Source organism: Strix aluco, chromosome 2 (assembly GCF_031877795.1).
Source record: "Strix aluco isolate bStrAlu1 chromosome 2, bStrAlu1.hap1, whole genome shotgun sequence".
Lineage (NCBI taxonomy): Eukaryota > Metazoa > Chordata > Aves > Strigiformes > Strigidae > Strix > Strix aluco.
In genome coordinates this window covers 106,608,017-106,633,665 of record NC_133932.1, presented here as the reverse complement: position 1 = coordinate 106,633,665, position 25,649 = coordinate 106,608,017, and the positions used below count along the sequence as shown (strand labels likewise).

Sequence of the window (25,649 nt, the reverse complement as noted above, 5' to 3'; positions counted from 1 at the left end):
TACAGGCAAATCAGTGCCTGGAACACAAAAAATTGAAACAGCTTTTGTTTTCCTTTTGTAGTATCATACTGACCTTGAGAGGGAAAAAAGTCTAATTTGAATACTGCAGGATCTAAGTAAGTATCAGCAGTGAATACAGGAAAAAACAAAAAACTTTGTCACATTTTACAAAGCAATGGAAGTTATTGGAGGAGAGGAAAGAAAGGAAGGATGAAGTGCACCCACCTTCTTCTGCAGTGTCTATCACCTGATGAAAGGATAAAACAGCTTTTAACAGGCATGTAAGACTCCCCACAGATGATGCTGTCTTGGCAGAAAGTTCCCACAATGCCACCTTTGCAATATGGTGTATGGTTTTGATCACCCCATTAAAAAGACATTATTTCACTGGATAACAGCTGAGGTGATACAGGCTTTGGATGATGACTAGTGTTAATTGTGGGCAGCAAGTGCATCTTTAGGCAGTAAATTGAAGCAAATCAAGTGGAAAATGCTCACTACTCCTTGGCAGTTTAAATTGAGGAAAAAATTAGTGGAAGAGGTTCTGGTACTAATGCTGGAATATAGAGCTTTATGTCATGAGATTTGCACTGATGTGTGTCTGGATGAAATAAAATTTTACCTACAGAGGAACTGGCCAGTTTGTAACTCAGATGATCAGAACACAGCATAATATTGTCTTAGAACAAGTCAACCTGCCAGCTTCTTCCTAGCGGAGATGAAATGAAGGTATCTAAATCTTAACGTGTTTTAGTAAATTAAATGTCTGCAGAGGCCTCTGGTGATATAAAAGCTATTGTCAGGTATATAAATAGTTAATATTTACAGCTGAGAGAAAGACATGAAGAAGAATCCGTCCCTTCAAGTTTCACTAAAATAAAGCATAGATTTTTAGAGAGGTTTTTTTAAATAAGGCTGCAGAGTTCCTCCTTAAAGCATCAGAGGCCATTCATTGCTTCAGCACAAAAGCTTAACGGGCACTCCTCAGCAGTTTTGCCTCTAGTGGGAAATTAAGTTTCCACAGAATCAACTTTTTATGCAAGAAAAAACTAATTTTGCCCAAAGCATTCAGGTTTCCTTTGGGAAAATCAAAACAAAATATTTCCTTCACTACATGGGCTTGACCCAAATCAAACATTTCAGTTTATGTTTTAACTGAACAAGAATATTTTATTTCAGCTCAGACCAGCTTGAAACTGCCTCCAGGCTTGCTGTTATGGTGGATACAAATTGTCCAGGAGAATAAGGGAATAAGACAATTTGCATCTCAGCCAGTTAGCTGGCTGAAAATATTTTTAATTCAACAATATTAAAATGTTGCATTTAGATCAACAGACTGAAGCAAAATGTTTGGATACTTCCAAATGGAAGTCTTCAGAACTTTTCCTCCCATGAAAAAATTTTGATACAGGAAAAGAAATGTTTAAATAGTCAAAATTGCACATCAGAAAAAAAAAATACAGCTCAAATTTCCAGCTAACTAATCCTTACATCAGTTTTATGCCACAGCAATTCCATTGAGCCCCACTGGAATTACATTCAAATCGCTGGAATCATATCAACCTAAAAGGGGGCACAGATGCAGTGTTACTGATCTCAATGCACAGGTTGAGGTAGATAAAAGATGTGCCTTAAGGTGCTCCAGGTTCTCTCTCACATTTACCTCCTTGTTGGGACCATAAGCATGTAAAGAAACTTCCAGATCCTGAAAGAATAATGTGATTAGAAGGGAGGACACCCTACAAATCACCAGGAATACTGCACATCTTTCCAAAACTCATAGATGAATGAGACAATCAGGCTTTTAAAAGTAAGAGATAAACCACAGCTTCACCTGGGATTGAACAGAGACTGAAGCAAGCATTTGCATGTGGGATAGACATGAAAGTTTAGAGAGTTTCAGGGTTTTTTTATATATATATGAGATAGATATTTGCTTATTACAGATTGCTTAGTATATATTACACTTAGAAGTTATAGTTAAACTGAGTTATTCCAGTTTCCCTTTCAGCCTCAACTTCTAATAGTCATTTCTTATTCAAAAGCAGTCCAGACCAAATCAATACAGCCAGCCAGTTTCAGAGCAGAGACCACACAAAAACACACCAGTTACTTACCACAGGTTTTCAGTCAGCACGTGTGGCCCGTGGGAGGACACAGAGTGCTGGTGCTGCAACATCCAGCTTGCTTGGGATCATCACCTGTGAACAGCAAGGTTGAGGGATGCTGCTCCTGCGTGGATTTCAGAAAGGTCATGTCAACCTGTTCTCACCTCACTGCAATGGCATGGGTCAAGAAGGTCAAGAGATCCAGAATGAGCTCGACTTGCATTGAAAAGAGAGCAGCACTGTTTAGTTATTTGTTCTGGTTTGTAATAACTAGGCTTTGATTCACGTCTTGAGGCGCCACAGTATTAACTGCTCCAACAGCCCCTGATAAATGTAAACAGAGATACCAAATAGTAGTACTCTCGACCACAACACAAATTATTCACATTCCACTTGCCTCACTTCTAGATGTCAGAGTGAGCAATTAACCTCTGCAGTTTATACATTTACTGATTACACAATCCACTCAAAACATCAAGGAGGGCAATGGCAAACTCAGAAATTGGGGATTTTTATACTTGAAATAATCCTGAGAACACCAAATTTGAGTTACGTAAACTATGTTTTTTACTTCTCCTCTTTCAGATTAAATTGTTGAAAAGCAACATTTCTAGGAAGCAGTTATGTGCACCATGCCAAACAAAAGAACCGTGCCCAAGAGGACAGATTAGTGTCCTACAACATTTCCAAGCAGAGCTAGGGAACAGAGGAGGGGCTTTCATGCACATGATATGTTGGTGCCTTCCAGAGATTAAAAAGCAATATGTAGACTGTTCCCATGTCAGCTGTGTTTCTAAAGAATGCTTTATGTCTAATGCAGACCACATTATTGCCATTTTAAGCTAAGATTTCACTTAACTTACATAGACTGGGACATACTGCAGCTGTCTGGTTTTAGTGCAGACACACTGCCTGGGATTGCAGGTCACAGCATGTGAGGCTCTGCTGCTTTTGGAGTGCAAGCTTGTTTGTTTAAAAATGGAAGATCATGGGACCTACGGTTTTCCAGAGCTATTCACCTTTAGGAAAAGCAATGGTCATGGCTGGTTTTAGCATGACTAATCATCTAGGAGTTGTACCTCACTGTTCTCTCAAGTCAGAGTGCATGCTCAGTTCTGCAAGGAGATGAGAGCACCTGTGGAAGCTCTGGTACCCTCCTTTCACTGGGTTCAGCACAGGAAGGTTGGATACTTTTTTGTTGCTTGACCCCTGTAATGATACTGTATGGAAGGGAAGTAATTTTCAGGTTCTTGCGGGGAGGTAGGAGGGGTGGGTTTTACAGTCAAAACGAAATCTTGAGATAAATAATACAATATATTTATGCTCAGTAGCACATCCAACACACTTTGCTGGAAGACATCATAAGATCATGGATTTGTTTCTGACATGCTGGGCTACACAAAAGTGGTTTTTGACTCATTCATGTTTCATGTGCAAACCTAAAAAAGACATTTCATCCACCTGTGCCTCAGTTTCACATATGTCAAATAGTTTTCGGGGGGGACAGAGTAGTGTTCAGAAGGCACTCAGACCTTGCGGTGATGTGGGTGATGTGTCTACAGCTAGACCAAAGGATATGGTGCAGTGCCTATCTGTAGAGCTTATGACTGTACTTGCAAAGATCTTAGACAAAGGCAACATTCAGCCTGTTTGCACTTGCCTTTTATGTTCCTTATGTCCAGAATAGAGCTGCAGTCTTAAATAAGTCACTGGAGCAGAGGAAGGATGAATCTGAGTGAAAGTCACACCACTGCAGTGAAGGGGAGATGAAACTATTCTGTAAGGAATGGTAAAGTCCTTTAGGCATCTGCTTCAGGTCTACAGGGAGCTGCAGATGTGAAATGAGGATTCACAAGCCTTTTACAAGGAGAGAGGGAAAGGCCCTCTTCTGGCTCCTGGACAGGAGTGCCAGGGCTGAAAGACTTCTTGTTAAACTCAGCATTACCAGCCTTTTTTACCAGCTTGTGTTGCCTGAGCCTCACCTATGGGATTGGGAAACTTAATTACTGGGATGACTCATTTCCAGCTCCCACGTGGGTATCAGTAGGAGCTACTGCCTGGCTACTCTGTCCTGCTGTGACGGCTGTTGGTCTGGGCTCAGCTGGGAGCAAAACTGTCTCCAAAGGACCTTTATTGTGAAAGGCTTTCTGTAACAGTGCCTCAATCATCTGGATGGACTTTGGCGGGTGTTCTGAGACTCACTTTGATAAGGTTTTGACGCCTGAAGAGATTAGCACATGTCAACCGGGCTGTAGTAACTCTCCACGTGTTTGCAGCCCCACCCGGGATCTACAGCGGGGCTAGCAGTGCTGCACATAGAGCTGAGCTATGGGAGCACACTGCAGCTCCCACGGGCCTGCTGGATGCACTGGTGACCAGTGACACTTGCACCCCTCTGAGCTGCCTGTATAAAGCTGTTGTCCTCTACATGAGGGAAATCTGCAGTATATTTCAGGATGGGCAGGGGAGCAATGGACCCACTCAGCTGAAATTTTGACAATCGTAACTCTCAGAAAATCTGGGAGTAGGCTTTGTGTTAGGTGGCAAATTGGAGAGTTGGCTACTTCTTCATCCCTGTTCTGGCAGCAGAGGTACAAGTCAGAAACGATGGAAGGCTGTTTTGTTTCCCCCTCTGCTGTATACCATTTTGCTCTACTGAACAGCTTCATTTGGGCCACTTTGCTTGGGACAGGCTGCTGGGGTTAACTGTTACATCCGCCTCCTGACAAATGAGTGTGACATCAGAGTGACTTCAGTTTCTTATAAATATCTTTTGCCAATTTGATTAATATGTCAGCACAGACTTGGAGTTAAAACTGAAGGGGACTGAATATTACTCCTTCCTTTTAAGGCTGGCATAATTTCCCCTCTACATGGAAAGCTTCACACTTACATTTTTCACTAGTATCTACCATCACGAGTCTTAGATTTTGTCTCTTTTAAGCCTGCATCCTTTAAAACACTGTAATTGCATGCAGCTGTTTGCAAGCCATCCTCTGCAAACAGAAAGCGTGCATTGAAAAAGCACCCAAGCAGAGGACCTCTGAAATACACACTGCAAAAGCTGCTAGTTTACCAAAAAGACCCTCCTTGGTCTGCACTCCCCTGCCCTCCTCTGCTGTTGCTACCTTGCAGTTTATGACATCCAGATAGTGGGAGGTCTGACAAACCGAACAAGGCAGTGAGCAAGAAATTCCATTCCTGTTGAAATCAGTAATTCCTCCGTGCAGGCTGCTTTTTCGTGTGTGTGTGTGCTTTCTTTTGTGTGACTTCGAGAAGGGCTCTGATATTATTATTACTTTAAATATAGCTTGCCCTGGGGCGGGGAAATGAACAAGGAAAGAGTCGACAAGCAGCCTATCTCTCAGAAGAAAAGAGCAAGCCTCGCAGCACAGGAACTGGCTTCACTCAAGTGTGCAGTTTAGAAGTCAAAAAACTATTCCAAATACCACCATTTTGGAGGAGGCGGAAGAAAAAGGACACAAAACTGGCTAAACACAGTGAAGAATATGGTAAATCAGGGTACAAAGTGCACCTAATTGCAGTTTGGGAGTGGGCTCTGAAGTACCATGTAAGTCTTCCTTAAATTGTATTTTTTTATCATAGTATCTAGTTGTTTAATTTCCATTCTGAAGCCAGGCTGGGCCAAAAGGTACAATTACCTACAAAATCAGCATGGAGCAGAATGTGTAATCTCTGGTATGAGGCTGAAAATGATATTGAAATACAACAGAAGTCAGAGACTATCAGCCATATTATGGAAGATGAACTATAAATAAGAGCGTATCTAATTATTTCAAGAGAAAAATGCTGGATGGAATCTTCAATCAACTTTCTTAATAGGGAAGCGAGAGCTCTGCTGTTTTGTATGGCAAGCTATTTTAATACTGCTGTGTTTAAAATTGTGTGATTACAGTTACCAATAGCAATAAGATGTAGCTCCAGAGGGGAGTCCTAGTGGTTGCAAAAGTTTTTCTCTTATTTCTCCAACATTTTTGCTCTCTGAAGCCTCAAGTCCACATTCTCTATCCTACAGCTTGGTTTTGCTTTTCAGCTGGATTTTCAATGTATGCCAACACTGGACTTCCTATGGAACGTTTCACCTTTTGGAGTAAATCTGTTATGTTTTCCTACATCACGCTAGTGGCAAAAATACAGTCGACAAAAGATTGTGCTCCTTCAACTTCTGGCATGGACAGCTGAGGAATACAAAGCCTGATGGTGACAAAGGGTGATAATTTCCTATTTTTCACTATTTATCTCACCGGTTTTGGACTTAGCAATGGATATTCTTTGTGATGAGGAGAGCTCTGTGAACCCAACTGCAAACTCCTTAATACAAATAAATCATGAGAGAAGACTCTACAGAAATGTTTATGGAGCTGGAGAGATTAATATATCACATCTCTTTAACTTGACTGTGGACTCTGAAAACCTAACCAATCTTTCATGTGAAAGTAACATGAGTCCACCGTGCTACTCTTCCCTGTTGCAGCTTTCACAGAAAAACTGGCCAGCTTTGCTGACAGTGATAGTGATTGTTTTAACCATTGCTGGAAATATTCTTGTCATCATGGCTGTGTCACTGGAGAAGAAACTACAGAATGCCACTAACTATTTTCTAATGTCACTTGCAATAGCTGATATGCTGCTGGGTTTCCTTGTCATGCCTGTGTCCATGTTAACCATACTGTATGGTGAGTATTAGCTCTGTAACCTACTGCATGTGTTGAGAAGCTTTAAACATTGCATGCACATGGTTTTGTTATTATTATTTCATTCTCTTACCACAAAAAATTGTAATCACTCCATACAAGTTGAAATATATGTAATTGGTTAATGGATGTAAGAATAGGTGAAGTACTTGAACCTTTTCCTACTTTATATTTCTAGTTACAGGCATTTTAAATACAGTGCAGAACATTATTACTCATTTGCTGGATGAATTGTCTCAAAGTGTACATGAAAATGCTTTGTTCTCTCTATTCTTTTAGTTTTTTCCCCTGGCTCATAATTTTCAATAGTCCTAATGAGAATGTAGGCTCCTGCCAGTTACTTTGCTCTGCAAATATGCACAGAAGCACTAATGACTACCTTTAGATTCAAAGTAGGCAACCCCTTTGATTTTTTTTAATGAAGTAATACAATTGTAAATAATTTTCTTAATACCAATAGCCTGCTTAGACATCTACTTAATAGCAAATGCTGGAATAAATATTATGAGAGTTAAAAAATGGATGGGAATTAATTCTGCCTAATTTTTAGTAACATTTACAAATGCAAAGCTATGATTTCTTAAGAGAAGTTATTTAAGATTTAAGTGAATAATGACTCAGTTCATACCCTTGTAGGTGATTAATAGCAGACCTTTCTTCTCATTTTCACCAAAATCACTTGCAGCACAGCTCACGTAGAAAAAAGCAGCAGCCTATGTGTTCAGTACCAATATTGTCAGGCTGTTATAATCCCTAAACTTTGAGAAATTAGTTTTCCAGTGCCACAACTGAATTGCTACAGTTCAAGGAGAAGCCAGACAATGTCAGGAGGAAAGTGAGGTTGCTTGCAAAGATTTCTATTGCTTTGCTATTTTCAGACTAAAGGTCCAAGCATGAGCCTGTGACTTAAGAGAGATTTCATCCAGAAAACTGGAAGTTTATTTCCCACTTTCAGTATTTCTACACAGATCGCCCCTCAGCAGCATTTGCAAACTGTATTTGGAATTAGTGATGGTGTAACGTTGTGATTTATTGTATTAGTAGTGCAACTACCTTTAGTGGGAGAGACAGCATAAAAGAGAGCCGCGGGAGCAAAAACTGTCCAATGCGTGAGACTAGCAAAACATTTTAAATCCTGCGTGATTCCCTGAGACATGCAACAGGGACTCCTGCTGGCCAGGCTCCGCTGCCGAGGAAAGAGGAGTCCGAAATATGCAGCTTGGAAGTAATTTAGAGGTTGGGACGAAGGATTTCCTGCACGCAGTGAAGCCGAAACCCTCGCTGCGGGGGAAAAGGCTGCACTGCCCTTCTTTGCAATCGCTGGCATGGAGGAGCAGCAGGGCACAAAAGCCACAGGGGAGGGAGTGTGCAGGCTTTGCCTCCTTTCTCCCTGCTTTTTCCCTTGCAAGGTCAAGAAAGGGAGGCCTTTACAGGGTAACTTGGGGTGAAAAATCATCTGGTGGTGCACACAGGTACCAGAATAGCTGTCTTGGCATGGTGCACTGTCAACCTCCAGGATGACAAGTGATGGTGAAGAGGGAAACCTCCCTTTACGCAGGAGCATTTGTTCAGCCTCAGCTGCCCAGAAAAAGGGCCAGGATGCAGCCAGCATCAGCCACATCATCTATATTGACAGTCCTGAGCCCAAACTGGGGGCCTTTGTATCCACCTCGCTCTGCCAGCATACCTCCAAAGCTGTGCAACAAGGCTGCTCCACCACCCGCCCCACAAACCCTTGAGGGGGGATTGTGACTGTTTTGCTCAAAAGAGAGATTTCCTTCTCAAGAGCTTTACAGCCACCATGGACAATTGCCATTTGAGTGCTCTGGCCACACCAGCCACATGTCTGGCCAGCCTGCACCCTTTGGGCCAGGCAGGCTCCTCCATCTGCCCAACAGCACAAGTCCCCACTGGAAAAAAAGACACCCACCAAGGTGGACATGCCCACGCAGCTGAGTTCTGACCTTAGACATGGCCTTGACTGATGTGCTTCTGACAAGGCAGGATGGTGTACAGGGCCTCCTCAGCAACCACTTGTGCCTATGGACTCCCCTCTCCCCTCTTCCTGTCTGTCTCCTCTCCCTCTCTTCTCTCTTTCGCTTACAGCATTTCCTTAGCCTTTCACTCAAAACAGTCCTCCTGTTACCAAAAAGCAGCAGCCCAGCCATGCTGGCCCGCTCCACTTGTTTGCCTCCTTGCCTGGAAGGTCTTGTGAGAAAGCATTTCTCATCTCCTGGATACCACAAACTGGCTACATTAGGAAGAAGATCTTATCATCTCATCTACCTGACTTCCCTCTCAGCCTCTCAACCTGAAACTGCACAGATGCACAAGCATCACTTGCCTGTTGCTTGGATGGGGCTCCCTGATACAAGCTCCTGGACGTCATGAACTCTCATGGACCACATGAAGTCCTGGACCTTGTAAAACTTTCTCTGCCTACCCAATCTTTAAATTGAAGCCATGTTTTGTTTTGTTTTATTTCCCCTTGGATATGTGGAGGGGTGAGTTGGACAGTGGCCAGAGCACAGTACAGGGCAAAGCTGCCCTGCGCCATGTGCCACATAAAATGTCCCAAGCCCTGCCTGGAGGTTGTTACCTACACCCTTCCTAACTCTTATTGCCTATACAGTTGGCTCCTCTCATGTACTTTTCCCTTTCTTGGCCCTGTAGCCTCCAAGGTAGCTTATCTGATGGATGCTGTTTTATCCCTGCCCATTCGGGTTTAGAGCAAGGACAAGAAGTCTAGAAGGATATGACAAATGTGTTCCCAAAGGCCACTGAAGCAAGAGAACAGGTGCATGTTGTCAAGTGTAAAAATATTTATCACTTTTCCCTGTGTAAACTGGCCTGGCCTGACAGAGAGATGCTGCTGGGAGGACATGCCCCTGAAAGCCAGTCCTCGTGTAACACACTACAGAGACCAGATTCCCCATGGGAAAAACAGAAAACAAGATAAAACATACCCATAAACACTGTATAGCTTGTCAGGGTCAGCTCATATAACAGCAGCCCAAGAGCAACAAGAAATAGTCTCCTCAGTGCTTACTGAGACTAAATTTAATTAGGCACAGACCTAGCTCCTCTGCCACTCCCTCTGTTCCAGCTGTTGCAAATCTTGTACCTGTGCCTCTAAAGGAGACAGGCACCCCCCCAAATACTGATATGTTCTTACAGTATTAGCTTTGCCATTGCCCCATGCCACACTGTCATGGGCAGCTTTGGTAATATGCTCTAAATTAAATCACCACAAGATAAGGACATGGATAACTGCAAAACTTGCTCCAAGGACAGTTATTAGTGGTTCCCTGCAGTACTAGAAGGGCCTTTGAATGAGGGTCCTGCAGGGCTCTACTTAGCCTGAGCCTGATCAGTACTGCTCCTGACAACTTGGACAGTGTATAGAACGTGAGCTTACACATCTTTCCAGGAGCACCAAGCTGGGAGAGGTTACAAACACTCAGAGGGACAGGATCAGAATGCTCAACAATCACCTGGACCCCTGAAGAGAAAGTCTGAAATGAACAAATAACAGTCAGTGAGGATAAATGCAAAGATATCAACTTAGGAAAAATATAGCAAACCAGCTACTGCTGAAGAAATTTGTCCAGACCAAGAACGCTGAAAAAGATCTGGCTGTCAAAATGGATCATAAGCTAAGCATGCATCAGTAGTATGATATTTTTATACAAAAGGCACTCATTTTTCCAGGTTGCGTAAGTAAGGACATTCCCCGCAAGACCTGTGAAGCAATCTTGTATTTCACTTAGCAGTCAGGAGGCCTTTGCAAGAGTACCATGTCCTGTTCTGGTCACTGAATGATAAGCAAGATGTGGATAAATTAAATAGCTTCCAGGGCAGAGAATCAAGAAGCACAAAAGTTTTAAGAGCTTCATCTGTAAGGAAAAGATAAAGGAATTGGTTTTGCTTAGTCTGGAAGAGAAATAAAAAAAAACCAAACTAGGCAAGACACGATAGCCATCTTTCACTAGTTTCCAGAAAGGAGAGCAATCAATTATTCTTCATGGCTAGTGGAAAGAACAAGGTAAAAGGAAAGGCTTAGTTTGCAGCAAAGAAGATGTAGGTTAGGTATTGGTAAACACTAATGCATTTGCTTTGGATTGCTCTCTCTGAAGGAGCCTATCAATATTAATTGATACAGGGAATATCCTTATTTAAGTATATGGTAGGTACCTAAAGACAGGTGAGATAAATATCACTGGTATGCAACAAAATACATTTCTTTCTCCAGTTGCCACTAAATCTAAAGTTTCAGTTTCAGAATTTAGGCAGCTTTGCATATCAGCAGGTGTTAATAACACAGTAATTATGTGGATAAAAAGTCCTAAAACAAAATTGAGAACTTGCAGGTTTACAATGACAAAATTGTTTCTCTTTCCATAGATCCGTTGCCAGAAATGTTTAATTATAACATCAAGCATTAGTATTATGCAAGTAGAATTAAAAAGAAAAAAACATGCGCTGCTTGTATGTAGCAGCTGTGTAGCCTGGGAAAGGAGCAGTGTTAATCCCTAAAGCTACAGAGTTAGAAGGCTGCAAGAATATAGAAAAGGTTTCTTAAAACAGTGTCAGACAGCTTCTATTGAAGGCATCACTCGCTACCACTTCTATTAGAAGGATGTATACACTAAGACATATGTCAGTAGGAAAGATATGTCACATTCTTAGCTGATGTCAACTTTCTCTTGTGCAGGCTACACATGGCCTCTACCTACAAAGCTATGTGCCATTTGGATCTACTTGGACGTGCTTTTCTCCACTGCCTCTATCATGCACCTCTGTGCCATCTCACTGGATCGCTATATTGCCATTCGAAACCCCATCCATCACAGCCGGTTTAACTCAAGAACTAAGGCTTTTGCAAAAATAATTGCTGTTTGGACCATATCAGTTGGTAAGTGAGGCAATATTTCAGCATGTAATTGCAGATTTCTAGCCTTTGAGAGGATTTGATATATATATTGCAGTCTAAAACTGTATTTTCTGCCTGCAATATTTTGCTTGCCACAGTCTAAGTGCTGTAATGTAGTAATTATGCAGTGGAAATCAACAATGACAATGGGAAATGGAGGAGAACTGAGCAGCACTGTCACTGAAAGAATATACAACAGTGATAGGACTACTGGGTTCAAGTCTGTTTTAAAGATGGGTTTATTTCCTGTATTGATTATCCATCATTACCCTAACATCTGAAAAGAAAAAATTACCTCAACTAAAAAAAAATATTTTCCTATTTCATGTAAGCCAGTTGTTCCCAACTTCTTATTAGGGTAATTTGCTTAGAGATGTTTCTTATGGGCAGATCTTTTCTGCCTTTCTTGTGCATAGGATAGGGTATTTATGCATCCTGTTTAGGAGGCATTAGGTACTCTGTGTACACCATAAATGAGAGAAGTTTCCCCAGAGGACAGTTCAGAGTTGCAGCCAAAACCAGGTGTCCTGAATGACTCCCTAGATGAATCTCGCTTTGCACTGGCAAAATCCAGAGGCTTGAAACCAGGCATGGGAGCACCACTCTTCCATTCCCGTGGTGGCAGCACCCTTAGTCCAAAGCAGTTTCATGGCGAGGAAGGTGGAAAGAGCTTGGTGTCTGAGGCCATCAGGGATTTCCTCACACACCTGGGACGGTGGTTCTCAGACATGTTGAAAGCACAGTTCCCTTTCAGGTCATCTCGTTTTGTAGACCCCCTGAGCATTGGCAGCTCACTCATTCAGAAGCAGAAAAAATTCACTTTCTTGCCCTGGAAGAGATGAGTGTTGCCAGCAATCAAAGGTAATTATCTGCTTCCCTGACTAGTACAAATTATTGCAAGTGGTAACTGTAATCCATTAACATTCTTCCGAGGGGAAGGAAAGGAGATGATGCCTAACACTGCTGCCTGCCTGACACTCTGAATCGTCTCCTGGCCTCCCTCTTGTTCCTGGCCTGAGAAAAAGCAGTCTAGGATTTTTATGACTTAAAATAGCTGTATCTTCTGCTGTGGAGCAAGAAATAGTAGGAGCCCTCTCTCAACAGGAGGACAGTTCTGTATCCTCTGAGACCTGTTGAGGTTCAACAGCATCACGTATGGCTTTGGGGTACATTCAGCTGATGAGATGTAGATGTCTCACACAGGCCAGGTGAACTCCACCCTAAAAATATCTAGCTCTCAACTATAAAAGAAGCCTAGAGCAACTCAGATGTAGATGTCTTCATTTAGATTAGATGAATCATACCTTATATCTCTACAGTCACTTTTTTAATAAATCCACTAGAAAACATATTAGTCTGTCCAGTTGTGCAAGCATTTTCAGTGCATTTTCCATATAACATAAAAAAAGTCAAGCATTCCTTAAATTTGTACATGCTGTGTTTGTCTGCATTTGTGTATGGTGCCTGTGCTTAGTGTGCATGAAATTACCATCCTCTTTAAACACAAATAAATTCACAAAATGATCACAGTGAACATTCGAGGGGCAAACTTAGTGGTCCACGCTGCTCAGCACCTTTCCTTAGACAGTGTCTCACTGTCAGAGCATCTGAATTAGCTCACTATTAAAATGAATCCAGAAAAAAATGTTATTTAAACCCTATTAATTAGTACATGGTTTATGTCCTGTAGCAGGAGGGTTTAGTTCTTTGATATCTCAATATTTAATTTCAAAAGTTAGGACTATTCTTTGCAGTAATACCTGATAACAACTTACCCACTCTAAAAACACCTCTTCTGCTCTCTAGAGAATTTTCTTTTAACTGTGATCAGATGAGCCACAGATGTTATTTGTTATTGCTCTGGCAAGTGATGGCAAGTGATATGGCCCTTATTCATATAACTCTGAAAAATACAACTCCTTATTTTATTGGAAAGCACTCAAGTGTGACATGAGGACATGTGAAGAGGACAGAGTTCTGTTTTACTGCAGCTGGGTAAGGACACATGTAAGGGAATGGTGGGTATTAGGAAAATAAGTGGTTTGATAAGTAAGCTCCATCTCATTCACACATCACATGTCATCAAGACAGCAAGTAGGTTAAATAGATATTAGTGAATTCAGGCAAGGACACTGAGGTGTGCAGGAATGAAGCAATACTGAGCTAGTTTGCTAGTCCTGTGGAAGCAAGGGCCATGGGGAGATGAGCTAAAGGAAAACGGGTCTGTTCCCAGCCTGGCAACTGTGTCATGAATGAGCTCTGACAAATGTGATATGCTCCAGAGGACAGACAGGGAAGGAAACAGACAGCAAGCTATAAAGAAGCTGCTGAGCTAGTCACTGCCAGGCTGGACCGAGTTTGCACCGTGGCATATTACTATACTAATAGAATAAAGAAAAATGCCAGTATTATAAGGAACCTTGACAGATCCCAGATCACCCATGGAACTCGCTGTCAGTCGGTCATTGACCCTGTCCTCCTGATCTGCCATGATCCAACTCAGAATAGATAGGAAATAGTTTCTGACGAACGAGGTGCTTTCTATAGCATTTACTAATAGGAAATGGTTTCTGAACAAAGAAGTGCTTTGTGTATCATTTACCAGTCTCCAGGATCTCAGTGCTACTTAGAGTGGCAGGGCTATAAATTATTTAACTCTTTGCATTTTCACATAGCTACAGCTAGGACTGTGCCAGTGTCAGTCAGAGTGCACTCTGCATAGTGCACAGTGTGGCTGCCATCTCACTGACAAATTTGGAGAGGCAAGAGTTTCTCAAGGTTTTGTCCTCCAGCCTCAGTTGAATATTCTTTGGCTTCCCCTTGCTCCTGCAGTTCGCAGCTGAGCTGGTACCCTGTGAACTTTCATGATGTACCCAACGGAGGGTTAAAAGCAAGAGAAAGAAATGAAAGATGTCATGTTCCCCTGTGTAGAGGCTCGTTTTACCAGGGGAAGAGGGGGGAACCTGCCGATCAGAGACCCTCAACAGCTCCCTCACTGTCAAAATCCCTAGTCCATCCTCTCATATAGCCCCCTTTCAGTGATTGCTTTATCAGGCTGAGTCCCAATCTATGTAGACTCTGTTTGTGTGGCAGTATCCCATGCCCAGGTCATCTTTGTACCCTTCTCTGAATCTTTTCTAGTGCTTCTACATCCTCTTGGAGACATAGGTGGCCAGACCACAATATTCAATACAAGGACACACAATGAGTTCCTGTGGTGCAGTAATGTTTTCTGTCTTGTTCTCAGTTTCCACCTTAATAAGCCCTACCTTTCCTTTAGTCTTTAGGACCATCCCTGCACACTGAACTCAGTGGTTCCAAAATCATGGAATCATAGAATGGTTGGGTTGGAAGGGACCTTTAAAGATCATCTAGTCCAACCCCCCTGCCATGGGCAGGAATATTGATCACTAGATCAGGCTGCTTAAATCCCCATCCAACCTGACCTTGAACACTTCTAGGGATGGGGTATCCGCAACTTCTCTGGGCAACCTGTGCCAGTGTCTCACCACCGTCATCATAAAAAAATTTCTTCCTTATGTCCAACCTAAATCTACCCTCTTTCAGTTTAAAACTGTTGCCCCTTGTCCTGTCACTACTGGCCCTGGGAAAGTCTTTCTCCATCTTTCTTATAAGCCCCCATTATACATTGAAAGGCTGCAATAAGGTCTCCCTGGAGCCTTCTCTCCTTCAGGCTAAATCCCAACTCTTTCTGTCTTTCTTCATAGGAGAGATGTTCCAGCCCTCTGACCATTTTCATGGCCCTCCTCAGTTTCCTGAGTAATAACAAATGGTTTTGCATATTTAGATAGGGTTCCCCCTCAATTAATGTACAACTCCTTGCTTCTTAGCACTGAATTTTGTCTGCTACTTTGCTGTCCATTAGCTGAGATTTACAGGACCTTCTGCAGTTCTCTACAGCCAACAGCTGCATGTCGCCAGCACATTTACTCCGTTCCAGTGTCCATGCAGACAGGTCACACAGATGAGCTGAAGCACTGATGAACACGGAGAGGTGTTGGATGCTACCTTCTACTGCCCTGACTGTGGAAACAAACCATTTAATCCTACCCTTGCTTTCTGTCTTTCAACCCATCCTTCTTCTACAAGAGAATCTTTCTTCTTCTGCCATTAGAGTTTAATTTCTTTAACAGCCTTTGATGAAACAGTGTTGTCAGAGCTCTCTGGAAATCCAGGAACATTTTCTCAGCTGGATCACCTTTATCCACCTGCTCACTGACTCCTGGAAATATATCTAGCTGATTTGTGGGGCATGGCTTCTAGCTGATTTGTGGGTTATGCAGAAGTTCTCCTAGCACTTCCCAGTCTACCCATGTCTCTTTCACTATGACGTGTAATTAACCTAAGTAAAAACACTTTCATTCATTAAATTTGTAATTTTACCTTTATTCTCTAAATTCATAAATTTATAAATTCACTCAGTGAATTTGATCCAAAGACCACTCAATCAGTGGTCTTCCTTCCATTGGCTTCAGTGATATATAAAGTATTTAAAAACAGCATTAAAAAGCTGTTTGAATTACTTGACTTCTGAAATCTCGACTTTCTTAGTTAAAAAAAAAAATTGTACTAACATTTGGGTTTGCATTTAGTGGAAGAAGAGGATTTAGCCAGCAGCCTTTCTTTCACTAGACCATGTAATGCCACAGGCAAGTGGTTTAAAATGGATTCTAATTACTGTAACAGATTCTAATCATGTCTTTAATTCTTAAATCATCCAGTACCTGGAGTGGCTAGATAATTAGATTATTTGTAGCTGTTGAAGGGAAAAGCCCATTAAACCCTGAAAATTATTCCATTTGTTTTAAAGCACAGAGGTCATTACTGAGAACAGGTGTAAAAAGCCCAAGCATTTCCCCTTCCTAGAAAAATTAGTTGAATTTTGAATAGTATTTAACTGGAATCTATAGAACTGTAAACAGAGCCTATTCTGAAAAATACAGGTAAAGCACCTTTGAGTCCTAAGTGGGCCTAAAAAACATATTGCTCTGCAAGAGGCCAACAAGGCATCATTCTCTCCTTTAAAAATCCTTGAAAGGGCCACATAAAAGAATTAGAGTCATAAATATTAAGCCCTTATATATATCATTCCTTGGCCCTTATTTCTCTCTATTCCTCTGTTAATGGTCTAAGTAATGTGAAGTTTGATGAAGCCCAAATCCTCTTAGCCGAGTTTTCTCTTCTTTTATCATTTCTCACTCAGCCTACACATCTGTTCGCTGCCTTCAGGCAGTCTCTGCTCTCCCCAGTCACTAACAACTTAGATTTATTCAATACTTTTCATGCAGAAAAAAAGTCCAAAGTGGAGCTGGATAAAGCTGGTGAAATATCTCCCATCACATAACTTTCTTAAAATCTTGCCACTGCTTTCGAGGCTTCAAAAATACAGAAATACTGTAGCATGTGAAGCAACATTCTCCAAAGTGCAGAGTGCAGAAAGTTACCTCCAGGTGTATGAAACAAGCCCAGTGCAACTGAACTCTGATAATTTGGCAGTGTGAAGCTTTATGCTGACACAGAGGCCTACACCTCCTTCCCAGGCAACCAGCAGTTTCTCTGTGTGACTTCTTGCTGTCCTACAGAGTACAAAGGGCCAGGGAAGCAGCTGGGATTAGGAGAGTGAAATTACCAGTGTCTCTGGATTGTGATTTGTTGACGGTTTTGGCCTCCTCCAGCTCACTCCTCCTTCTGCCAAGGACAGCTTTCGTTTCAAAGTCCCTTTACTGTTTTCAAAAGGCATAAATAGCCAAGGGGCTGCAGGTTGGGAATCCTTGTTCCAGATCCACCACATCCTCCATTTCTTCCAGATGACATAATTTGCTAGTTCATTTAAGTCTAATTTAGGGATGGCTTGGCACAGGAAAGGACCACTTGTTATAACATGGAATATATTGCCAAAATACATAAAATTGCAAGTAATTACATACAGCACTGTACTCCAACAATATAGATTTAAAGTTGAGCACCTAAATTTGGAAGTGCTGGAGCTAAAATTGAAATATGCTACACTACTCTCTTTACCATGTAGTCATTCACTTCACTTCCATTTCTTCTTTTGAAAACTTGGCTTTGCATTCTTAGCAGTATTTATAATCATTACCTTAGTTAACTTTTTTTTATCATGCTCATGAAATCATCTCCCAGAGAGTGAACATACTGTTTGCTCTTTCCAGTTGGAGAATCTCAAGGGCAAACATTGTAGGGTTTGTGTTTTGGCAGTCCCCTGGGACCTTTTCCATTTGTGGACATAGATGGCACCACAAAAATAAAATGCCATAAAGATGTTGTCAAAAATTGTGACACAACATATAGAGAAATTTGCATTAACTGTAATGAAGGGCCATGGCACATAATTTCATAAACAAAGTATTAGACCTTCATCACCATGTCTCAGAAATAGGATCTTCATTGTATTATTTTATAGAGACACAGTGTATGAGGCTTAGTAGCAGCAGCAATTTTGCCAGTTGAAAGTTCATTGCCATACTAATGACTCCACAAGCAGTGACAACTAATGAGTAAACAAGCACTTCATGCGTAGGTTGTCCCAGGGATGTTAACTTTCCATGCTGTGATGCACATTTCTGAGTTGGCAAGCATATGTATTCCAGTTATGAGACATTACTTAAGATGGTTCTGAGAAAGAGACATAAATATCATGTTTACTTCCCTCATTGATGTAAATTATTCCCGTATTTCTCATGTAACAGAATCCTTCTCTTGATTTGTTCTTCCCAGAAGAGTGAACACATCTCACCCACTAGACCAAGAGCTTAGCACACATATCTCCCTCTCATAACTGTGAAGATTAAAGAAACTTGCATTTTGAACTTGTATATGTTTTTTCATTATCTGACAAGGAGGTGTTATTAACCTTATAATTTTCTTTATGAAAAAATGCTCAACAAAATGGTAATGATTGAACTGCTTTCTAAATTCTCCTAATTTGGAAACACAGAGGTAAAAAACCAGCATAAAAATCCATAGGGCTGTATTTCCAAACCAGAGACATTAAGCAATCTGGCATACATCTGGATGGGGAAAAATACATTATACCAGTACATATGTATTGTCAAATGAAGAATAATTATTATGTATACATCTACCATTTTCTGTCTAATTACCTGATAAGCAGGAGGAGAGGAAGGTGTTTGCCTATGAAAAAGACACACACTCATTTTGTGAGCACCTCCTTTGCAAGAAACATTCTGCTTTACGGGTAAGAAAGGAATGAGCAGTGGTCACAACGTTAATGTGTGGCTTTTCTTTCTGCTTTGGTTTTATTTTTAAGGGCAAGTTTTAAATGATAGAGCTGTATTTTTAATAACAGAGCTATATGGAAAGAACCTGGTTAGTCAAGATACTGATGAGACAATTTGTTCATTGTCTTTTTTCTTTTTAAACTTGTCTTTTGCTTTGAAGACCATAAGGACCACGTTGTTCTTCCCCTTGAAGCTACCAGCAAAAAAAGCAATAAATTTAATTGGACCAGGCTGGTCCTATTGTGAGGTTTCTTTGAATGAATAAGTTAACTGTTGGTGGTTGGCAATATGACCTATAATCAGCCAGTCTCTCTTTGTAGGATATGTCAGAGTAAATGGAATGTTTTAAGAAAAAAGGCAGTAACAGTTCAGTGCCTCTTATCAGTTCTTCCTCCTTCTCTGCAAGGTTATATTTTTTAGCCAGTCATGTACCCTGCACAGCATGTAATACATACAAGAATCTGGAATGGATTCCCCATCCAGAGGGGAAGGGATGAGCCTAGGTCCTACCACAGGATATCCTTTTCTCCAGAAAGTGTTATGTGAGGTGTTGCAAAATGCAGAAAGGACGTGTTCACAGGCCTGCTCTGATCTTTTTCCAGTAGGTCTCTACAACAGTACATGCTCAAAAGGGGATCTTATATTGACCAAGAAATTACTTCAGCATCTCTAATCAGAGGAACTGCGATTTCTGCATAGCAGAAGCTACATGCAATATAAATGAGCAGAAAAGAAGTGCACAAGAAATCATGTTGGGATTTATAAACTCTGTCATCTGTACACTGTAATTGCATTTAATCACCTTCTAAATTAAAAATAGTGTTGTTAAAGTAACACTATATTGCATAAAAGAAAATGTCAACAACAAAGAAATTTTCATTAATTTTAAAATTATACAGAGCAATTTCACAGCTTATTTTATGTACTTTAAAGAACTAAATTTTATTTAAGACAGATTTTGCATTTTACAATGTTAAGAAAGATAAACGTATCACAGAATTCTGCTTTAACATGAAATCCTTACATTTACCCCAATTAGCAGGAATAATGCAAACTATCACACACTCAGGCTGCAATTACCTTTCCCCATGTATTTCCTGGCCCATGCCATTTGCATCATTTCTAAGCAGAAGCCCACCTAATAAAAGTCAGGGGTTTTGTCAGAGCTGAGACAACATATTCCTAATTACCTACAACAAATTTAAAAATACCTGTCAGCTGATTTTTCCTATGATGTCCTCCAGAGTCATTGATGGAAAATAGCCTGTCAAACTCCTATGATGTCCTGAAAGCAGGCCGAGGCATCGCGATAAAGGCTCTCTTTTCTGGCTGATAAAAATTGGAGCTGTGTATTTCACAGTATTCAGTCCTGCATTTATGCTGCAAGTACATCACACCTACAGGGAAGACCTGTTTCCTTTTGGTAGAACATAACCCTTGTTATGATTTTGTATTTTGATCTGAGTTCTGAAATGTCAAATTGACCACTATTTCTAGGATTATAGCATGAGCTGAACTGTGAGTATCCTGAGATAAATACTGTGTGGGTTTAGGTCTCAGGTGCACTGAGTGAGCAGGGTAACTTCCTCCTTAAAAGCATAAAAGTGCCCAAAAGTTTTAGGTTGAGTGTTCCCAGGGTAAAACCAGCCCTGCCTTGTATACTACTACAGGACATGAGGATATCCCTCCCACCATGCTTGTTGCAAGGGCAGTTCATGTATTTATTTTTCATTTTCAAGGTGGTTTGTGACATTTAGCAGAAAGGTAAGCCTAGGAATTATGCTATAGCACCTACATGGACACCTGTAGATGGTAAACATGGGCAGATATTATCTATCACTTTTTCACCTCTTCTTCAACCCTGCCATCTTCTAAATGTGACCAGGGCACTGACTGATTTAACAAATGAGCAGTTCAGTCTGGGTGAAGGGTATTATCCACTGGGTGGGCAGTGAAGCATAGAGCACAGGATCTTGTGAATCATGATGTTAAGACCAGTGATGGTTAAGCTGCTTCTCATCCTGTTTTTCCTTCCAAATTACCCATTGCATCAGGACATCTGATATGGACACCAATAATTGTCCAGCCATTGGCGTAGTCTCCTTGTATAACTACTAAGAAGCTGAACATTTGCTTAATCAGCAGCCTCTGCAAGCAACCACAAAAGGAGGCATGGAGAGACAAGACAAAGATCTGGATTAAAGTGGGACCTGGTCTGAGGTCTAGAAAATGTAGAAGAATTATAGTTTTAGTCATCTATGCCTTTCAGACTCAGTGCAAAATTGTTACTAATAAAATAATTAAAAAGCTTATCTTGATAGCTACATCAAATCTCCTTTTAAACTACAAAACGAGGTCAAGCAGCGCTGCTGGAGAAATCTCAGAGACATGCCAACAGAAACCTCTGTTCAGTTCAGTGGAGAATTAAGGCAGAGTTAAGTAAATTATCAGCATTCAACAAATCATACCAAGTAATAATTAAAAGCCCAGAAGTATAAAACCTGGGATAGTAGAGGGTCTTGTCACTTAGACTGCTCCAGGAGCCGTCACATTAATTGCTTATGATAGTGAAATATCTAAGATCTTTCCATTATTTCTAGCTTATTGCTACTATATATTGTTTTTTTAAGCATTACTGTGTATGTAGCATGTATAGCATATAATAATTTAGCCCTGAGGAGCCTTCAGGAGCTTCATAGCTAAAAAGGCAGACTGATAACGTGTGATCTGGGAAGATCCTGTTACAAACATATGGTATTTCTTTCTTTCTCAAAGCACAATTATCCCCAAATCTATTCTCCTAGGGGCCTGAACAGTGAACATCGTGAAGCCATCTGACATGAAATACAAAAAGGTCCTGTGCTAAACCGGAGGGATATCACAAGTGGCTGGAATTGATCCTACTTAGAGGCTTTTTTAATTTTCAGATTAACATATTTACCTAAGCCAGTGACAACCATAAATTTGTAACTTCTTTTGAGCAGAAATTAAACCATTGTCACAGGGAATTTAAAAACACCAATGCAACTTAAACAGCATTAACTGAGTACACAGAAAAGAAAAAAGGTGCTTGACTTGCTCTGCTCCATTTTGAGACCCACAGAAGTAGCAGGTTTGTCCATCCAGAGCTTTAAATAAGAATGAGTAGCACCTCGTCCCTTTGCACTGAGCTAGGCTGGAGACCTGTGGCACCTCTTGCAATTTTTCACACTAAATATTCAGCTCTTTATCATAAAGTCACTTCTAATCACTTCTAATCACCATGGATGAAGTGGGTACACAGCCGTCATCAGCCTACGGCCCCTGGAGGAGAACATTAAGCCCAGCTCCCTCATGACTCCCAGCTGACAGCAGGACTGTAGCTGCTATGTAGCTGCCTCAGACTTTGTCTCTGCTCAGCCAGTATCCCCCAGGCAAGCGGCTTCCCTGCCTCCTGACCATGCCTAGCCTGTTAATGAGAAAGAGGAGCTTCTTGCCAGATGCACATCTAACCTAGCCCAGCTCCCGGCAGAAGAAAGTTATGACATCCATACAGATGGCCTGTATGGAGTGGCATTTGCCCTTCTCTCAGTGCTCCTTCAGCATTGCCACTCTGACACTAGTTGTCCATGTGCTCTCAGCATCATCTGGGAACCATGGGATCGAGCAGGGCAAAGGAGGAGCAATTTCATCTTGGCTGTGATGTGGCAATGTGGTGTCAAAACACTGCTGAAACAGTCCCATAAACATTTTGTTGTCCCATCTCCAAGGATGGGCTAAGTTTTCATATGGCAAACACAGGGATGGTTCTTTCTCAGGTAAACAAGGTTGCTCTACATGGCATGATGGCATGCTCCTTACTGGAGATCAGGTTGAGTGGGTTCCTCTGGAGCAGTAAAGAGGAAAAGGATTTTTAGCTTGTGTCTATTATTGACTTTTAACCTCCTGGACATCCTGGAGCTAAGCAGCTCTGTCTGGCCTTCTGCTGCAAAAGGAGGCCCAGATGCCTTCTTGCCTCCCTCCTTTGTAGATGCATTTATAATGACTTGTATTTGCACAGTAATCTACACAAGGCAAAGAGATTTTCTTTTTATCTAAATGTTGACACACTTACCGAGTCTAGGGCTGGGGTCTTTTGACATCTTTCTTCAGACTTAACATCACTGAAATATTCAGAATCAAACAGATCTAGCCAAGCACAGGAAAAGGGAAATTCATCGAATCCACTGGAGACCTGTGGAAGAATCTGGAATGTGGTACACATTATTTTGTCCTTTAGCCATATTGTGCAAAAATGTATTTACTGGGCAGTTTGGATTTCTTACTTATTTAGGAAAAATTCTGTGTCTCAGTAGATATACATGTTATAGAAAACAACCCAGCTGGAAATATGTGTCATTGTGGTGGTTTAAGCCCAAAGGACAAGAAAGCACCACGCAGCCTCTCGCTCACTCCTTCCCCTTCAGGGATGGGGAGGAGAAAATAAAACAAAAGGCTCGGGAATCAAGATAAGGGTAGGGAGGGATGATTCACCCATTATGGTCACAGGCAAAAGACAGACTCGTTAGGGGAAGAAAAAGAACATCAACTTAATTTGAACACCACCACCACTAATTTACCATTCAAGCAGTAGGACAGTGAGAAATACAACCACATCCTAAAAACACCTTCCCCCCATCTCTCCCATCTTCCCAGGCTCAGCTTTGCTCCCGATTTTTCTACCTCCTCCACCGCAGCAGCACAGGCGGGAAGGGAATGGGGATTGCGGTCAGTTCATCACACATCATCCCTGCTTATGAAAGACCAGACCAGGTAGCACAGCTTTCTCCAACAATTTCTTAGCCCTTGGAGGCCTCCCTTCTGCACACAGTAGGTGTGGGAGGTTCCACTGAAAATTGCTGTGCAAAAGGTTGTGCCTTCCTCAGATACTCAGAAGGACTGGAAAATCCAAGAAGAAAAGAAGACATGGACATAGAACTGCTGTAAACAAGTCCTGCAACACAGCTAAGAAAGGGAATTTGAGGTGTGTATAGGCAGGAATAGCACTTAAAGCTGAGAGCAAAGAAACTGCTTCCTGCTGTGGGATTCTTGCTGCCTCTAGGAAATGGGATTGCATGCACGTTTTGTAAGGGAACGAGATTATACCAAAGCAGTAAGTGACTCCATCAGCACTTTCCTTTCATAACTCAGCCCACCCTGGAGCCTTGGGTTTCTAATCAGTTGGGTCAAAAAGGTGCAACTGTCCTTCATTTCTTGCTCTGTCCTCCCTCTAATGCTCCTTTAATTCTGTTTCTATTTAATTTATTTTCACAGTCTTACAAATTAATTTGCACAGACACATCTCTGTACTTGTAAGAAATTGACTTCAGGACTGAGAACATAAATGAGAAATCTATCAGGAAGACACTGAGACTTCCTTGATTTTGTTTTTCTAAAGTGAAAGAGAACATTTATGGCATTATATTATTATAAATGATCATTTACAATAATTTTCTCACATAAAAAGAATTGAATATATCTCCTGCTAGGCTAAATAATATGTTTCCTTAGAGATTTTCTGAGCTGCCAAGAACAAAGCCATTTCAAAATTTATAGAATAATCCAAGTATTACCTGCCACCCCCTGTGTGAAGTTAAATATAAAGTAGTTTTCCTTTTAGTTGTATTAAATAGAACATGTGTGACCAAATAAAATGTTCCAAGGGAAAGCTACAGAAAACCAGCTCTGTGTGTGCCCTCAAGTAAAAAACTAGATTTTGCCTATAGACAGCAATAAGGAAAATTCCTGGACCCACTCTGACTCCAGTCCTGTGAGGATAGCACCTTGGAATGCAAAAAGGAGACGATTCTCCACTGGCACTGTGACTCATTTAACTCTTGAGGAAATCCATCAAAAAGAAAATATTATGTGGGGATTTGTGAGAGAAAGCTCCTTACCCACTCCTGCTCCCACCAACATGCGCACCTGCTGATAGGGAAGAGAAGAAATTCTATCCCAGACTTTGGGGACACTGCCATGCTGACTAGGAAAGGCAGAAGATTTTTAACATTCATGGTAACTAGATGCAGCCTCAGATGGTGGGTCCCAAACCACCCAGAGCTTTCGACACCCCCTGTCCCCAGGTGGACATTTCTGCTTCTGCACTGCTACCCATCAGCAAACTGCACAACCTTGCTATTGGCAATGTGGCTGGCTCTATTTGAGTAGCAACAAAATTATAACACAAAAGGTTTATCATGACTGGAAATGAGTCAGCTGGGAAATAACATTTTCAGGTGCATGCCGAAATCAGTTAAGTGTTTGCAGGTCTGGGGAAACAATGACTCCTGTAACGGTGAGTGCCACACGCCAAGCAGAGACATGGCACCAGACTGAGCAGCTCTTCTGTGGATGTTTAAGTGAAAGCACACAAGTTGCTGTTGCTAAACTCCGGCTCCTGATATAAACTCCAGACATATTTGCATCCTTGACACCCAGAGGAGGATATGGTCCATGGTCCCCTGACAAGTGGCTCACTGTAGTTTGTGTTCCTAGAGCATGCAGACATCCACACAGGGCACCATGGTAGCCCAAAGGAATAAATATTATTTTGTGTGATTAGTTCATTCCAAAATATTGAAAATAATGTAAT

General features: G+C 41.4%; 1 protein-coding gene across 2 annotated transcripts in view; it reads left to right on the top strand.

Moving 5' to 3' along the window:
• Positions 1–5,496: 5,496 nt before the first annotated feature.
• Positions 5,497–25,649, top strand: part of HTR2A (5-hydroxytryptamine receptor 2A) — a 30,215-nt gene continuing 10,062 nt past the window's right edge. The window contains exons 1-3 of one of the 2 annotated variants that reach the window (XM_074815675.1): positions 5,497–5,679; positions 6,145–6,805; positions 11,538–11,738. In XM_074815675.1, the coding sequence (XP_074671776.1) occupies positions 6,391–6,805; positions 11,538–11,738 (616 nt within the window). In that variant the 5' untranslated portion in view covers positions 5,497–5,679; positions 6,145–6,390. Of the gene's footprint in view, positions 6,806–11,537; positions 11,739–25,649 lie in introns of both variants that reach the window. The other variant, XM_074815674.1, reaches the window with a different exon arrangement.